This window comes from Protomyctophum bolini (assembly GCF_963924005.1).
Source record: "Protomyctophum bolini genome assembly, chromosome: 15".
Taxonomy (NCBI): domain Eukaryota; kingdom Metazoa; phylum Chordata; class Actinopteri; order Myctophiformes; family Myctophidae; genus Protomyctophum; species Protomyctophum bolini.
Window position 1 is genome coordinate 23430625 of NC_137876.1, and position 19422 is coordinate 23450046.

The 19422-nt window shown below is 42.6% G+C and overlaps 1 protein-coding gene across 1 annotated transcript in view; it reads left to right on the forward strand.

The window, feature by feature from the left end:
• The window catches only part of LOC308329486 (leucine-rich repeat and fibronectin type-III domain-containing protein 2), a gene marked incomplete at its 3' end in the record, with an annotated part of 135915 nt that extends 133466 nt beyond the window's left edge, over positions 1 to 2449 (forward strand). Inside the window, exon 5 of the mRNA XM_080783805.1 lies at positions 1465 to 2449. Within this exon, the coding sequence (XP_080639931.1) occupies positions 1465 to 2449 (985 nt within the window). The remainder of the gene's footprint in view (positions 1 to 1464) is intronic.
• Positions 2450 to 19422: the final 16973 nt, after the last annotated feature.

Here is a 19422-nt window from a genome sequence, read left to right on the forward strand (position 1 = left end):
AGGTCTGCTATTTTAGAAAAATCGTAAAAATGTGGCTAAAGTCTAAATGGGTTAAAGAATGAATTGGTCAATCACATGATTAAATGATCATGTGATCACTGAGGCTTCGTACACACCTACACAACAAATGTTCGGTCCGTGTGTGATGTCTGATTGCTGTTTGTGTTGCTGCTCCAATTCATTTTCAATGGGAGTCACATGGATTGACCAAACATTTTTGTTTGATGAGGGGGGAGCAATCAGCAATCAAGCACAAATGTTTGATCAAACCATGTGACTCCCATTGGAAAAGCATTGTGGTGGCCCAAAAAAACTAACAAACATTGCTTGATTGGTGTTCATTCACTACAATTAGCTGCACAAAAGTAACTACTCCTGGAAAATCTCTATATGGAGATTAACCTCAACAAGTGGAAGATTTTCCTTCCTCCGGGACAGTGTTTCTTGTCCAATTACATACACAGTTAATTAAAAATCTGAGTGGCAATGGTCCATTTGGTTCCACCTGTACACACTCTCACTGATGATGCATAAATTCGCATGGGTAGGGTGGGTTTGTCGAGAGTGGAGGATAATCGCAGAGCATGCATCCAAGCATTGCACAGCAGTTACTGTATCCAGTAGAGACAAACAGACATTCATGTGCCGTGAGTAATGTTGTGTCTCTTATTTAGACACTACTGTATATGTTTCATTACTAATTCATGCACCGAGCTCTGTTGGTCTTGTCCTCCGGGCATGCCACAAGGTCAAGCTGAATAAGAAACACCTCATCATAGCTTTCCAATCTCTGTCTTAACCTTTGGGATGTAATAACAGAAAAAAAGGGAACAAAAATGTGTCAGACACGTTTAAATATCACTGTGGTTCACAGTGTCTGCTCTGACATTTACAAATCAAATCTGACTGTGCAAACTATATGCTATGATGGATGGGCCTGTTGGAAGAAGGCTTTGCTCAGTGAGCCTACATGCTGTAGCCTGTACTGTAGCACAAAGACAGAATTTGACTGGACTGGTTGCACAGCTGGGGGATTAAAAACAACCTCTTTATTTCAGTCAAAGGGCATTGTAGCTATTTTGAGGGGGACTATTTAACGGGAACGAGTTTGTATCAATTTACTGTAATCATCACTAAAACTAAATTGCAGCAACATCATGGAATTAGTTGCACAAGTACCCAAAACATAGTCGGGGAGTGGCTGTTGAACCATTGCTGTGCTTCTTGCACATCAAACTGTTCATATTGTAACCAATGAAGTAATCTTTCTAAATGACTCTGTGCATATAAATAGCTACTTAGCATGCTTCATTTGAACATGTATTTTCTGATCTGCCCTGGTCCACAAGAACAAGTTGCTGGTGTAATGCACAAAAGTGTTCTAACCTCATCTTGAACTCCCATAGCTAAGGGGGCCATGTTGTTAATCCCATGCTTTTTTGTGTGCTCTCTGTCTTCCTGTAGGATGATTCCCATGGCAAACAAAGCCTTCTTGGTCTCTAATCTGGTCCCAGGGATGCAGTATGACCTGTGTGTCTTGGCCATCTGGGAAGACACTGCCACCACGCTCACTGCCACCAACATCGTCGGCTGCGTCCAGTTTGTCACTCGGGATGACTACCCCGAGTGCCAGTCCCTTCACAGTGGCTTTCTGGGAGGAACCATGATCCTGGTGATTGGAGGCGTTATTGTGGCCACGCTGCTCGTGTTCATCATCATCCTCATGGTGCGATACAAGGTGACCAGTGTCGTTCAGACCGGCAAGCTGCCCGACGTCAGCAACACATACTCGCAGACCAACGGCGGAGTGAATCGTCTCAACGGTGCGCCGCCGCAGGTCAAACCCACCGTGGTGGTCATGTGCGAGGAGATGGTGGAGTTCAAGTGCGGCTCCCTCCAGAGCAGCCTCTCCTCCTCTTCCTCCTCGAACTCTCTGGACAGCCACGCCCACAGAGGGGACGTCGAGCGCTACAACATGCAAGCGAGCGAGTGCAGCACGCTCCCCGGCAGCAAGTTCAGAAGGCACAGACCGGGCACCAAAGCGAGGGCCAACCTGGACCACCTACTGGGGGCCTTCACCTCGCTGGAGCTGCGGAGCGCCGCGCGGGACCACCCGGGGGCGCCCGGCACCTCCGCCATGTCAGGCGCCATGGTGGCGGTGGCGACGGCGCCCCCCTCGGACAAAGAGCCCCTGCTGGGACGCGCCGAATCCACCACCATGCTGGGCCGGCTCCTAGGGCTGCCCCAGGAGGGCAACAGGCCCAAGAGGAGCCTCTCCTTCGACATGGGCCACGCGGGGGCCACGCAATGCCTCAGCAGCTACCCGCGCAGGATTAGCAACATCTGGACTAAGCGGAGCCTGTCTGTAAATGGCATGCTGCTGCAGTACGATGAGGATGGGAAAGCTACTTTTGAGAGCACCGAGTGGGTGATGGAGAGTACAGTTTGAGTACTTACAGTCGAGCCGTGTGGTGTCGGGCCAAACTATATATTTCAGGAACTCGAGAGACCTCCGAGGGGGGGGGGGGGGGGGCATCTGCCATGCTGTACTGCATGAAGTTCATCCATGTGAATACTATCGTCTTTCTGTCCAAGTAAATAAGTGGAAAATACACTGAGATCGATGGTATGTTGGTGCCGGTGCACGGTTGGCCATGTTATCCATCCAACTGCAAATGGAAAAATGTGTTCATCACAGTGATTGTCCGTGCACAAAAAACACAGGGATTAACTTTGGGGGAAAGAAAGATGAGAGAAGTTCTAAGTGGATTTACCGCTGTGTTTGTCAAAAGAGTTTTAATGCCAAGAGGATATGCCCTGACTGTGGGAAAGCGTATGCATATCACAATGCTCTTGGACTCCCAGCATGAAACAGGACTACTGCAATGGTAGCAGGAGAATGAGAGGAAATTGTGAAATGAAAGTCATTTTTTATTTTGATAAAGGTTTCATCTGGTTTTCGTATTATTTTTTACTATTTATTATTTGGGGTGTTGTGTCGCCTGAAGGAAAGGCTCTATTGAGGATGTTTGTAAATGGTGGCTATAAGTACAAACACCAAATATTCTCTATATCGCCACCAACCCAACCCAGCCCCCCTCCCACCCCCAGACGCACACACGCCTCCCAATGAAGACGTTAAAATTCCTCTCAAATTGCAATTACATAGGAATGAACTAAATTAACTAAACTATATAAGTATTGCTAATGCTGACCCACAGGCCAGTCTACCTCAGGTCATGTATATGAGGTTGTATACAGATACTGGAGAGAATGAAATCACTGCAAAACCCAAATGCACAAGTCGGCTTCACAGACACAAAAGGGAACATCCCTAACTTTTCTATTTTCCACGTAAAACAGTCATTTAATACCTTTCACAAAGTAAATCCCATTTGTTTCCAGCTCAGGTCGGAATCGTGCCGTAACAAAATTCCTGTCTGAAAGCCCTGACAATGTGTGACAAGTTAACTGACAAGTGTCTCTGTCAGCGGCAAAGGCCAGCGATGTGAGCAGAATGCTTGTCTCGGGATATGGTATCGTCCTAGTGCAGTGTTCCACTGACAGGGCAGGAGTTATTCTGCACATTTGTTTGCTTTAGCCCTTCCAGAGTGACAGCATCAATTCATATTTGTGGTATAATTGACATTGGCAAGGTAACATGCAGAAGATACCAGTTACAGATGCATCCACCTTAAATGGTGACATTCCTTAAACTCCGACAGGTCATTATGCTGCTTAGGAAGAAGTTGAGAAGAAGAAGGACAACGTATCACTTAAGGGCAAATTGTGAGTTAGAAAGAACAGATTTGATATGATTGCATAGCACGAAACCACAGGTTTGCATATTGACTGGGTTGATTTGCTGGAGCTATACAGTTTCATTTTTCATATTTCATTCGGTTTCATTCTAAATGGCAGTGCAGTATAATCACAAGGCAATCATTTGAATATAGAAATGATTTGAGATGGTGTTTTTTTCTGTATTCAGATTATTGCCTTTAACCTACTGAGCTGTCACCATTTCTTACACACATTACATTTTGATGCCTTCCTCAATATCCTGTCCATCTCTGCTGGGTTTCTTTTTTTTTTTTTTTTTTTACTGGTTCCTTCTCTAGGTGTACCATTCTGTATATTGGCATTTTGTACAATAACCAGGTGAGAATGTAAAAGGGGAAACTGTGCAGTCGTACTTATTTTTTTTATCGTTTTGTTCAGCAAACAGTGAAAAGGTGCTTTACTGTGTTGTACCAAACATTGGTGGTTCTTAGCCGGCACAATGACAGGAGGCTCCGCTTGGCATGACTCGGGAGAGCCTATAATCTGTCAATACCTTCACTTCTGTATGACAGTGGACTCTCTGTACGGAACATGCTGTTTCCACTGCATGTTCATGTCAAGTCCCCTTTCATTTTGAGATCTAAGAGCATAAATATAAGCGTGTACTTGACTTTGACATGCACTGTATACAACCCTGAGTGTTCACGTAACTCTGAGAGTGTACAAAATTCGGAGAGTTACGATGTCACAGAGGAGGATTTTTACTGTGTAGTCATGATTCTCACCTGAGGTTGTAGGAACAGAGAAAAAAAAGAAGAAAAACTAATGTTTCTGTGTGAAAACATTTTGCTACAAAATGATATAAAATGTTGATAATTCCTACGAACCAAATTGGGTCTTTTGTGTTTGACTTTCTGGAACGTTACACATTGTGAACAGGGTCATTCTCACAATAATTGTGGTAATTCTGTCAGTAGCATTGTGTAAAAAAAAAAGAAAAAGGAAAAATAGAGAAATAAATAATGTGCCTTGGATTGTAGTTACATTCATAAATGTTGACAATAAAATATCCAAACCTTTTCAGAATGGTTACACTGGCACACATTAAGCTCATCCTTTCTCAACTAGACAAGTCACATCTCTGTCAAGTGTCAACAGCAACAGAAGCTACAATCAAGGTGGTGCTACAACCCCCCCTCCCTCAATGAGAGCAGGGCTTTTCTCTCCCAGGGTCCGGATGCCATAATCAGGGCAGTCACTGCCGACTCACCCCAGCACTGTCCTTATTACAAATCACCAGTACAGGCAGCTCCTGGCCAGAGCCCATAATAAGACCTTAATTCATATAATCTGTCAGGGAAGGTGCTTACGGCAGCATGAAGTAAATATAATCTGCGGAAAGGGCCAAGCGTTCGTTCGCTTGATAAGCTGACTGTGTGCACCTGCTCTAGCCCCGGGGGGAACACGGCCCCTGGTTGTCAAACAGCTTTCGAATGCAGAGAGGCTGTTATATCACGCTGGCTGTCATCACTGCAGATGGATATTCAAGCTATTATTCCATTGCTGCCAGGTGGAAACCTTGCATGTCCGAAGATTTTACTTTCATAAGGAAAAAGAAGGGGGAAAAGAGCCTCTCTTCTAAAGGATACCATGTACCTTATGATTTAGTCACAAGCTCGTGTTAATACTCATTGGTTCAATATTTATAAAACGCTAATCTCTCAAGAACAGATTCTGTGCTGCGCTAACAAATCTGTCAGCAGGGCCAAACGTGTAGACATTGTTGATAGTGGGAATGAAAACACAGGCACACCACAGGAAGTGGAGGGCTGAGGGTGGGCCAAACGGGCCAACATCCTGTTATACACATTCTATTGAGGAAATATCAAGAATTGAAGATCTACGTACAAGCTCACACTGCGTCGCTTTGTGACAAGCTTGTAGATACAGCAATTATTTTTTGCGGTACCTTTGTGACACTGTAGAATGATGAAGTAGCAGGGCATTATTTCATGAATAAAAGTTGAAATATGGAGATATAAGGTTTCTGCCCGACAGCAAAGATTTGCTACACTGCTAAATCCAGAGAGCTAATTTAACCTTTACTGTATAAAATGGACCCAGTCCAGCAGTATACATGACCAGTGTTACATTTGCGCTCTGGATTTTGTTGTGTACCTCTTCAAACTGTGATCGTCGTGGCCTTTCCTTTCTAAGGAAGAAATGCCTTTTTTACACACAGACTGCATTCTAGAGTACAGTCATTTCATGAACTGTAGCAATTTCCACAGGAGATATTTTCAAAGTGGTCCTTTAAAGGGAAAACACTTCTGGGGTCATTTTCACATCTTCTCTGTGCGGCTTTTGCGGGTTAATATGGTTAAACTCCTGGTTCAGGGAATAGAAATAGAATGGAAAAATGTAAGTGGGCAAGAGCTTATTCCCTGTAGCATGAGGCGTGTAGCACAACCATAGAGTTATAAATAGAGACGGCACCGGAATTCCCGTCCCATCCACTTGTATGGATTTTCACCCCTTCTTCCGGGTTGGAAAAGTTGTGGGCCATTTTGGGCCTATCTACGTCATAGAATTTCATTCAATTCAACGGAGCCTTCATGAACGCGCCAGGCCGAAAGCATGAACCAGTACCGTGTGTCATATGCCCATATGCCCAGAAATCGAATACTATAATATAGTAAAGTATATACTGCTTGTATATGCATAGTAACTATATGTCCCATTTTATGGCAAAGAATACAAAACAATCTCTGTGTGTGTGTGTGTGTGTGTGTGTGTGTGTGTGTGTGTGTGTGTGTGTGTGTGTGTGTGTGTGTGTGTGTGTGTGTGCGCGCGCGCGCGCGCGCGCGCGTGCGTATTTGTGTGACCAATAGTTTAAATATATAATAATATTCACAATGTCAACATTTTGAAAGTCAACTGAATGAGAATCTGTATGTAGACTTTCAAATGGATGTTGTGAACAATTAATATTCTTTAACAGTTAAGTTGAGTTAACTATAAGAAACAGCCTCATGAATGATACATAAGGCATGTCATAGCAGACAGAGTATATGTGGTATGACATCTTATGCATAGCATTAAGTCTGTTTTATACTCACAGCTGCACTGAAACGTCAACGTGACTCAATGTGACATTTGTTTTAATTTGAAAATATGTCATTTTTGTCAGCCAACACTGTCGACAGGCATTCAGGTCTTACTCTACGAGTATAAAAGAGTCTTTATGCACTTCAATAGCATACTCAGTTAACCCCGTCAAGCACATAATGGCACCCAGTAAATAGGTGGTGTGTACATAACCTTGAACCGTTTTTCTTTGCCGTTTGTTTTCTATTGCAACTGTATACACTATACACCCTGTGTCACCTGGTTCGCTTGTATGATGAATGGGATCAAATCCAAACTTGATCATCGTAGCCACAGCCATACAAGGTATGGCAAAGTTGGTTTCAAATCCCATGCATAAAAATTGCCTCTGTAATTGAGAAGAGGGATTTTTCTTTCCCAACAACAAGCGTTATGAATATTTTATGGCCCACTTTCAGGCCGCAAATGGTCCAGGAAATAGGCTCTGCCCAGAAATTGTATTAACTGGAATGATATTTTCCCATGCAAGCCTATCTGCCAGGTGAGCAGTCATTTGGTTTTCCTTCGCTGGTCTGGAACATGGGGCCACAGACACGTTTCAAATTTATTCTGGGATTTTCAAACACTCATTCCATCATGTACAGTTGTACACTGTATTGTTTACCATGCCTTTTCCCCTCTCTATACTATTCTGTTTCACACCAGAAATTATTGTCTTACTACGCTAGCGCATAGTGCCCACTACTCCAACACTGAAACTTTGATAATTGGTATTTTACTCAATACCATGGCATGGCACTCACCACTATACTATATACCACTATATGACACTATATGAATCTAGATACAATCTATTTCAACTAATGGTGACAAAAGCCGTTTACCCATACATATATACACTAAATTCTCCGAACGCTGTCTGTCAGTCAGTCACTCTGTCTGTACACTTCACTTCCTTAGCACAGAACAAGACTGCTGCTCGCTTAGGGCACCTTCTCAAAACGCCACAACACACGGACAGCCTCAATGAACCTAGCGTCCTCCAGCCTCAATGTGCCAAACACCAAACATTTTAAACAGTTTGACTGGTTTAAACGCGTAACCCGTATTTTAATCAACTACCCTACGCTGCCGAGATTGTTGTATTACCTTTAGAGCATACGCTGAATTATTTGGGCTTTTAATCCGTGAAAATCCAGCGAAAAAAGGTTCCTGGCCAGTGGCCACTGACGACGAGAGGTTACAGATCTCTTCTGCCCTGCACGCACCCAGCGTGATACAATGAACAATATCTGAATATCTGTTGGGGGGGCCAAATGGAGACGTTTTATTAACCGGCTACCGTTAGCAAGCAAATACAACAGGGTTTAAGTCCCCCCGGATGGGGGGTATAGCAACAGTTACATTACTGTGTACTTTTATATATGTTGGATCATAACATATCAATAATATAATCCACCACTCGACAGAAGAGGCAGTCGGAACTTCGGAAGATGCCGTCGGTAAAATAAAATGATAAAATACATATTACACACTTTGCAATGACCAAAGTTTGGTGCAAGCCCGGTGGCTGCCTGCCGACACCACACACTCAGGAGTGTAGGCTCATAACGGGGAAGAAGTTAGAAGAGTGTGGGTGCCCCGTAGGCTTTTGTTTTTATTTGCTCGGTTCACCAGTAGCCGTTAGGGTTGTCGGTTGGACACCCAGCAGCATTATCTATCTATCTATCTAACCGTCTGTCTGTCTGTCTGTCCGTCCGTCCGTCCATCTCTATTAACCTACTTTTGTGCCCAACCCAACTTCCCAAGACCATATGTAAACAATTCCCTCCCTATCAGTAATGTGATCTATTACATCGCATTACCCACACTGAACATCATTTGCTGTTCATATATTCAGAACGGGTAAGGAGGGTATATATATCCTAAAGATATATTGTATATTCATCAGACAAACAGCTATTCCAATACAAATAAGAACCAATGATCCATTTCATTCTTGTATGTAGCACCATGAGCTGTAATATAATCTCATAAGGCTTTATGTCTTTGCCACACCAACACACCATAGACATACAGACACAAGATAGTCTTCAGACACATTTGAACAGTTCTATATGGTCAACGTTGTGCATTCATCTTTTCGTATAGTTTGTTTGCACCATTACCTCATGTCATTATACTACACTTTAGGCATCTGTACAAGTAATGAGCTTCCGCCCCCTGAGCTATCCAAAACAGGATAGCTCATGAAAAAAAGATGCATCCCCTTTGTTTGTCTGCCAATTACTATACAGAATACGATTCGAATTACCACACACAAGCAACACGAGAGAGAGAGAGAGAGAGAGAGAGAGAGAGAGAGAGAGAGAGAGAGAGTAGTCACAGCTATCTTTGAACTTCCCCAACTCAGAGGACTGAGTCTCAACTGAAAAGCCAATTTGTCTTGGTAGCAGTGCAGACAGCGTAAATATTTGAGTCATGATACTTGCAGTAATGAGCATATCCTTAGGGTACAGGCAGACAATATAAAAAGGGGATCAAATATTAACAGATATCACAAAACATCACAGAGTATTCAAAGTATAACATTGTGTTGCAGGTAATTTTCCAAGACACTGTGTTCACAAGTCGAATTATCCAGCACTAACAATGTCTCCCTCAGGTTGTAGCTGTGAAGAATAAACGTAGTGCAGGGAATCTAAAAGATACAGCTTGTGCATAAAAGCAACAAAATATTTACACAAAATCACAAATTGCTTCCAATTAGAAGTCTAACGTCATCCTATCTTAAAATAAACAGCATACCGGTATAGCCCCTTCCCACTCACGCACACGCACGGAGCATAATGTCAGTGGCTTTGATATTTGACTTGGGCATTGCTCTCATCCGGTCCTTCATTGCCATCCCCAGTTCCTATACTTACTGATGCATGTGTCCCTAGCGATGACATCAGGCAACGACAGTTTTCTACCTCTGGTCTGCTTTGAGGCAGGACTCCAGAGAAGGGAAGATATAACCTAATTGTCAGCTCTGTAGCAGTGGCCGGTAAACTGTGTTCTTCTGGATCGGACTAGTGAAGAAACACTGGGAAGGTTGCCGTATGTTACATTAGTCGATGGGTGGCTCTTTCAAGACAGATTTTGCGCTCTCATTAGAAGGCGGGTGTGTGCCATCCAACCGTTTCTCTAGTTTCTTTGAAAGTGTCCATGTCTCGGAGCCATAGAGTAGAATCGACTCAACGGTCGACCTAAATATTTGTACTTGCCAACAATACTAACCGTTACTAACCCTACCCTACTATACCTAACCCTAACCGCACGCGGAAGCCACTGTGAGTCTTACGTGCCGCAGCCACGTATGTCGGACTATTGGTACGTCGGATTAACCTATGCCCCCCGTAGTATGATCAAGTAGGGATTTAATTTACAAAAAGAAACACAAAAAGTTAGAATATGGAGTTAAGAGGTTTCTGTCCCACAGCAATCATAATAAGGCATGGGCATGGGTAAGAAAATGACTATCCAATGAGAGACATTAGGCCTATTGAGCAGTAGGTAGATTTACCATGCACAGCAGTTTTAAAGTGGTCCAGTGAGGTTTCTCAACTGAAATACCTCCAATTTCTCTCGGTAGCATGCAGTGTAGAGTAAATATTTGAGGAGGCATGATACTTGCCATAATGAGCATACCCTTGGGGTAGAGACAGCTAGACAATAAAATAAAACGTGAATAAAATATTAACGTGGCACATAATTCAAAGTATAGCATTTTGTTGCGGCCGGTAATTTGCCATGACAACGAGTTCACAAGTTGAATTCTCCAGCACTACAAATTTCTCCCTCAGGTTGTAGCTGTGAAGAATATATCCGGTAGGCTTAAACAGGATCTGAACAATAGCTGGTGCACAAAAACCAAACTGTTTTCCACACAAAATCCACAAAAGACACAATCTAACAGTCCATCTTAAAATAAACACTACTCCTTTACACCATAGACCACATTCCAAGGCTCTGACCACCCACTGCTTAAAACAGAGAGATACTCAGATCTGACACCTTTCCCCAGAGAGAAACACAGGGCTCTGGAGGAGAGCGTTACAGTGGAAGCCAGAGGCAGCAGACAAGAGATTGTTGCAACTTGGGATTCAGTGCCGGGCATGCAGCAGCAAAGCTCGCCTGTACTTTCTGCACCCTGGAAGAAGATACTTCTGTCATCGCTAGTCCTGCTGGGGCCATAATGCACCGAGGACGCAGGGTGTTTCAGATGCCTGTGGTGTTTACTGACAACCTTGCAGGATAACGAGGAGGAAAAGAGACACACGGCACATATAGCGGGGATGCGACTGCACTGGGTGTGCAGTGCTGAAAACAGTTAATTCGTCGTATTATATCCGACAGCACACAGCACCACTATAACCATGTTCAACCTGCGTCCCTATTTGGCCATGTGAAAATTGTGAAAACAAATGTGTTTGGTTTTTGTGTGTGAAAACAGGCAGTCTAAAAGCTCTTAATAAGCTTATAATTCGGTAAGCAGTACAAAACAATAGGGCTTAAGTGGATACAAAAGTAATGTAAGCTCGCTGTAACTATCTTACTTATAGCTTGAATGATCTATTTTTCCTTCATGCCAGTCATATTCTGTGTAATGTGAAACCACACAAGGGACAGAGACATGGTAGCTAGGACCACATTTTGCATTTGTCATTCTGAGCTCGACATCTTTGAATTATTGCGACCTATGACAAATAAACAGTTCGGGAAAATGTGATACATTGTGTCCATTTACTTTCCTTAACCGCTTATCTGACAAAGGTTGCAATAATTCATGGATGGTGTTTACAGAATACACAGTATGCTTGTCCACTCCATCAAGGGTTCGGCAGCATGAGGTTAGTCCGCTGCCCCCCCAGGTTGGCAGAGGAAGTGTAACTCCCAGGATTTCATTAGATAATTGGGTTGCAAAATCGTCTGATAAGAATTACACGAAAAAAACAAGTCTGTGTGTGTGTGCCTGCCTTGCAACTTCCTAAGGAATGCAAACTCTCTCGTCTCCTCGGCTGTCACGTCCTAAACAAGAGTTTGAACCCTATTAAGGGATTCTGTTCTGAAGAAGTTTGAAGTTGAATTATTGATTGACATGGCTAATGGCCTACATTAGACTGCATGCACATGATATACACACAGCGTGTACTGTCCATCACATCTTTATTCCAAGCTTTTCCCCAGAGGCTCGCAGACGCTACTCTCCTACTGAGCAGTAATGGTGGATGTTGAAAGGACTGTATGGCAGGCAGACGTAAGAGTGTCCCAGCCAGGCACCCCCTGCTGTGTCCCGCCTCTCTTTTAGATTGACAAGAGCTCTCGTATAGAATGGGTTCGATTAAAATAAAGGTGCGGCATGTGTTTATGAATGTTGGGAGCTGTGTGGAGAAAATACCTCGACTAAAAAGGATTTCCTCAAAGACTTTTTCCCAGTGCACACTCTCAACAGAGACTTGCACAAAGACATATTTCACCCACTGTTTTACACCTGTAAAGCCTGTGACGTGACAATAAAGCAGACTCTGATTCTATGCATATTTCTCTATAATAGGATGTTATTTCTTTGTCAAGAAAATAGCGACAGAACTCGGGGGCAACTTCTTCACTGAAGGCACTGTGCCTTCGCTTTGCTCTGATCAAGGGACTATAGCCTTTAAAGTGAGATAATTGCTGAGCTACTGGAGTTGGCTGATCTTACCATCTCATGGGAATAGTGGTGGACCAGAGTGGTATAACAACAGCATACTGTACAGTACGGTATTATGACTTTTTGAAGACATCGATGACAGCAATTATGTGTCCTGATGTTGAACAACTTTTAACGTGCATGCAGGCGTCCTTGTTTTTATATCATCATACAGTATACAGTATAGGTGAACAATGTCAAAAGTTAAATAAAAGGAATAGGCTATATTAAGGTTCAGGCAGCAGCCATGATATAGGGGTGGACGAAATGGAAAAATGTAATATCATCGTTGTTATGGTTATTTAACAGTCCAACCACCACACCTATACTGTACAAGCCAACACAAACGAAAAGAAAAAGGAGTAAGAGACCATTTAGACCAAAATAAAGTCATAAATGAAGGTATAGAACTGCAAATCATATAGAATGTGCATTCACCGTATACGATATCTCTGAAAAGGCATACCATGGAGACATTGTATCGTCTCGACAATGTCAAATGTCTCAAAATGTTCCTAGAAGTAGAAAGTACATTTCACAAGTTTTCAAATGTATAATGCAGTTGAAAATTGCGATGCAACGTTTGTAGATCTGCTATTTTCAAATGGACGAAATGTATATGGGCTTATGTATGTTTTGTAATAATAATAATCAAAATCTACAAAGTAACCATATAGGCCTAAGTAAGTTTTCAAAAAATTGTAGTGGAGTAAACGAATAGTATTTGCCTCTGAGATGTTAAGTATGTAAGTAAGTAAAAAGTAACACTACTGACAGTTGGAAATACTAAAAAGAATAACTACAACACTAGTGCAGTAAACACTATGATGAAACCATTCCTATTCCCCAGGACATTAACATAGGCAAAGGGTTCATATAGTTTTCAAATGTACAGTGATATTTGAGATCTAAATAAATCTGGTAATTGTTTTTGGCCTATAGGCCTATATCTCTTAACCATTCACAATGTGTATTATTGCAGTGCACAATGAGAAGCTAAAGCCATCAAATTAGAAATGAAATGTTCGCGGAGAGAGCCAATGCACCGTTTAGGAGACAACAAAAGCTCTGGGAAACGGTCCTGGGCTTTTCTGCGTTTTTCAATTTGTGATGTCTCCCCTCCAGCGCCAGAACCCTCAGATCCAGCAGCTTGAGTGCTTTTTCATCCTCAAAAATCTCCCATGGCTCCTCTTTATGAAATAAGAATAAATTGAACCGCAGGCCATATATTCCCCTGCCTGTATGCCTTGGCTACTAATGGCACTGTGGGGAAAATATTGCCTTTTCCATATAGTGAAAATCCCAAGTGTATTACTTAACTTGACACCAAAAGGTCAAGTCACGCAGGAGTCTCAAGGACAGACATGCAGGATGGAAGTGTTCCAGACCACCATTCAGTATTAGGAAAAAGCTTACAGCTGCAAAGTAAAGAGGACGCTGAGATGGAATCAATTCGACTGCTGGTGTTGGCGCCATCCAAAAGGCATGGATGTCTTTGTTAAAGATAAGTGTAATTCTATAAATTAAAAAAACTGATTGTGTTGCGTTGGAACTTTAATTCTACTTTTGCCACTGGTATGGCTTATATTGCTGACTCCATATGACTCCAAGACTATATAGTTTAACACCTGGGAGAAAGAAATACATACGGATTGCGCGTGCGTGTGTGTGTGTGTGTGTGTGTGTGCGCTCGCGCACACACACACACACACACACACACAGACACACACACGTCCTTGAGTACAAAGCCACTGTCCTTACATCTCTATCTGAATGATGCGGCGTATTGCCTTTCCACCCCAGTGGCAGAGTGGGTTGACTACAGCAGCCGTCAGGGTCAGGCATGACACTTAAGTCACACCGAGACATGTGTGAACTCGGGTGAGGCAGGTCGCGATTGAGTGCCTTGGGATGAAGCGCACTCGCGTGCGTGCGTGTGTGAGAAAGGATGAACCCCTCTCCCCCTTCCGCCAATTTTCGCAAGAGGCTGGACTCTTTGATCTCGTCTTAGCGACTCTTATTTCACACCTCATGGCCTCCTAGCTGCTGCCTGTTTCACCGCCACATCTCCAGAGATGAGAAGGTAGGTGGTGTTTTTTTTCTTCTTCTTCTTCTTTTTCATCAGGGCCCCCCCTGGATTTGTGTCACATTAGAGGCTTGCATGTTGATACCTGGCCGAAAATTGCCTCCGACTCTGATCTCTGATGGCAGTCCTCTCTCGAGTGAAGATGTCAGACTCTGATCTCATAAGCCATTCACTCTGACCCCCTTCAAATTCAATCATTTAGCCTCCAGTATTGGGATTACACCTTGAACTAAAGGCTGGCTTGTGATCAGTAGGCATTTTTCTGTTAATGAAAACAGACGTCCACTCCACAGAAAACTTATGGGACCTAATTAACCGCTTTCAATATGGCGTCCCGATTTTGGCCATGCAATTGCAGGAAAAAGTATTAAATATATATATTTTTTTAAATGTAGCTGCAAGCAGTTATATGACAGGGCCAAGCCATAAAAGAAATAAAGAAATAAAGAAAAAAGATCGAGTCATTTGCTGGTTGGAGGCTTAAGATGACGTCACTTTTTTTTGTTACGCTGATTGGCGGGTTGTCCTGTCAACGCTGTACTCCCGCAGCCAACCATGCATTAGCACTGTCCAGAATCTTTCACACAAATGAATGGACATGGGGGAGTGGTTAACCAGGCTATACGAAAAGGAGTGCATAGAGTATAATTCATACAATCATATAATTTTGAAATCCTAATAAAACATTGAGCATAAAAGGTACAAAGTAGCCTACAAATAAACGTTGTGCAGACCGCAGAGAGTGCAAGCACACATGGCATCTCCTTATGAATGTGCAAATTGACCAAACCTGAACACAGACGCAATACAAATCGAGGAATTTCACAACCATCAAAACGTTCATCATCAAGACATCAAGACATCCTTTCACTCTTCTGGATGTCTCTCTTCCACCATATCTTCTTATCCCTCCAATTCCTCGCATTCCCGTCCCCCCCCAACACACACAAACACACACACACACACACACCCTCCCCCCTCTAAGCTCATATAGTCTCAGACAGATAATCAATATCGGTGCCTCCGCATCCCGACTCTTATTGACTTTGCTTTTTTTCAGCAACACTCTATAAAGAGTCAGTGGGGAAATTCTGTCACTCCTAGTTCCATCCCTCGGTGTTAAAGCCTCCTTCACCGGCGCCGCCATATAGACGAGGGAGTCGCAGAATGTGGCTTCTGGTTTCTCTGCATCGCTGTCGGAATACAAACGACGTGCGGGCGAACGCAGACGGCAGGAGGCAGACCACTTCCCACCTGGATGAGAGACAACGGCTCCACATCATGGGGGTCGCGAGCAAACACAAACAAACCCCCCCCCCCCCCGCGCGCATGCCGCTTGGATTGAGACCTCGCATAAACAGCCCTGCAGCTCAGTGCGGCTGTGGGGGTTTCATATGTATACCCGCAGCCCAATGGTATGTGCGGTGGTGAGGGTTTCAGATGTACCCGCAGCACAATGGTATGTGCGGTGGTGAGGGTTTCAGATGTACCCGCGCAGCACAATGGTATGTGCGGTGGTGAGGGTTTCAGATGTACCCGTGCAGCACAATGGCAGGAAAGTACCAGTGGTGGAAATAGTACTCAATTGTTTTACTTAAAGATGGAGTGCCGTGATTTTTTTCCCACGCTAAAACATGATCATCAGGTCTCATTGTTATATAAGGAGGTATAATTTTTTCAAAAACGTGTACGGTATTTGTTAAAATGTTGTTTTTATGTGGGCACGCCCACCAGTTCATTAAGTATGCCTGGTGGGTGGTGATGGGTGGTGATCCACCTGAACTGAAGCCGCACCCACAGCTGTAGTTGTATGATAAAGAGGGAGGGGTTAGGGGAGGGGCTGTTAGTGTGGTGTCACTATATTAATGTTTATTTCATTGGCCCGTTTGACTGTCAAGGGTTCAGCCTCCTAAATACAAAGTTTAACAAATAAATACAATAAATACAAAAGTTACTCCATTGCACATACAAACGACTCCAGGGTGTCTAATACTACTGTCACCGACATAGACACATGAAAAACTGGAAAAATACAAAAAATGTAGCACTCCATCTTTAAGTAAAACAGTATGAATGCTGCAATGTAGAACTACTCCGTTAAAAGAAAAAGTCTGGAATTCAAAATGTAGGCTTACTTGAGTAAAAGTACATAAGTATTGGCATCAAAATGTACTTTAAGTACCAAAAGATATTTACATCTCAAAATTGTACTTAAGTACAGTACTGTAAATGTACTTAGTTACTTTCCACCACTGGAAATTACATCAGGATTCCATGAGGCTGCTTCAAACCACACAGACTCGTGTGCACACAAACGCGCGCCACACGGCACGCAAGCACACATGCACAAACATACAGTGTGCACACAAGCACATACAGTGCACAGTGGTGGAAGAAGTACATTTGTTACTTAAGTAAAAGTATCAATACTGAAATGCAGAAACTCTGTAACTCTGTTACAACTAAAAGTCTGCTAATCAAAGTTTAACAAAAGTTAAAAAGTTTGAAAATGTATGAAAGTCCTTTGAAAGTAGCAGATGGACAAGCTCACAACGCGTCTCGCGAGGCATTGTGAGCTTGCAGATCGGCTATTTTAAAGTTTTCAAATAATTGCAGTGGAGTAAAAAAAAACTATATTTCCTCTGAGATGTAGTGAGGTAGATATTATATAAAAAGTATTCCAAATAAAGTACGGTGCATTGACACCACTGCTGTAGCATTATTATATTACAACAACGTGCAGTGAGTGAAGATCAAGCTGGGGTTAAGGAGTGGTCATAAAGAGAACAATTAAGGCTGTTTCTAAAGGCCTCACACTAGTCAACATGCGAGAGACAGCTGGAACATGCAGGGTAATCCCCTTAAAGGACCACTTCACCACTTTTCAACATCTCTTCATATAATTTGTCCTCACTAATGTTCATGATAAAACACCAGCATTTTTTCCTACTCAGTCTGTGTATCATAGGAGGGCTTTGGGCAGTTCGGACACCCGTCCACCAGTGACATCATCATTAGGCAGATTTTTTTTTAAAACAAGATTTGTTTTAAAATATATTTAGATTTTTATTATCGTGAGAACGATGGCTTCAACTTTTGCATTGCAACTATTCAGGAAAAGAAAGCCTGCCGTTTCTATTAGCTTGGATTCACCATCGATGATGTCACTGGTGGACGGGTTTCTGAACTGCCCACAGCCTTCCTATGAGAGACAGAATGAGTAGGAAAAAATGGTGGTATTTTATCATGAACATTAGTTAGGATAGGAAGAGAAGTTGAGAAGTGGTGAAGTGGTCCTTTAAAGAGCACCGTCACATCTCATAGCTGTCACAATAAGCTTTAAGGATAAGGGAGGTTTGCGCTAATTCATTTTTGAGTGGTGCAACCACTCCTACAACCAGCAATGTCCGTGTATGTACCTGTTTGTGTACCTGGATGAGCACGAGTATGTGACTTATTTATACCAGTAGGGGGCGCCAGAAACAGAGAGAGGGGTAGTGCTGTGTCTCTAATGAGAGAGAGAGAGAGAGAGGGGGGGGGGGGGAATTGCACCACTCAGTTCACACGTGTGTGATTTTTAACACAAGAGGCAATGGGTATACTATACAAGTGTTTGAGGAATGGGTGTTGTCATTCACCTAATGCAATGAATTGAGATTTTTTTTGGGGTGCGATTGCTGTGTATGTTTGTGTGTGACACTGTTTACTGTGTGTGTGTGTGTGTGTGCGTGCAGGTGTGCGTGGGTACGTGCAGTGTTTCTATATAAACATAATATAGATATAAACATCTATATTATTTTCATGGCAATATCTCTTAATTTCACCGGGAGAATTTGCATGAGGCAGAGAGAACGTACTTCTTCCATTGAAAAAGAGGGGTTTGCACCCTCCATAACAACACGTTGTAGCAGCATAGCATGCCAATAAAGAAAAGAGTATAGGCTAATAATAATAAGAGAATAAAATCAATCAACGTATACTGTATAATGTATATGCAGTTATGCACAGTGTATTCTATACGCCAACAGCCTTTTTTCATCAGCTGGAAACAATTCTGCAAAATGAAATTGCAATTATCTCAAATAATAAACCAACCCGGAAAACCCACCTTGCATTTATATGAGCCGAGTTTGAGCTCAACTCTTTTTTCTTATTGCTTTTCCCCCTAATAAATACCGGTAATTGCAATCAGACAAATACAGTGTGAGTATTCATACTGTAATGTCATATATAGTTTGCGGAGAGAAACAGTCTAGTAGTCTACGTGACCCAAAAACAATTGAGAAAAGGAATTAACAGGCACAATACACAAAACACTGAATAACACAAATGTGTGATTATAACAACACGCACACTTTCATGTGTTCACCGATTTGTCTCCATACATCCTTTGTCTACTCTGGTTGCACCATGATGATTCCTTTAAATCCCTGCCCGGGCTGTCCCTTTCCATACTCTGTGGTGGAAAAAGTACTCAATTGTTTTGCTTAAGTAAAAGTATCAATACTCAAGTAAAAGTCTGGAATTCAAAATGTACTTAGTAGTAAAAGTACAAATTGGCATCAAAATGTACTTAAAGTACAGAAAGTACTCTTGTAAGCTTGTAGATCGGCTATTTTCAAATGGCCAAAAAGTTTTTATAGGGCTGAAGAGGTTAATGTATGTTTTGTAATAATAGTCCAAATCTACAAAGTAACTATAACTAGTAATG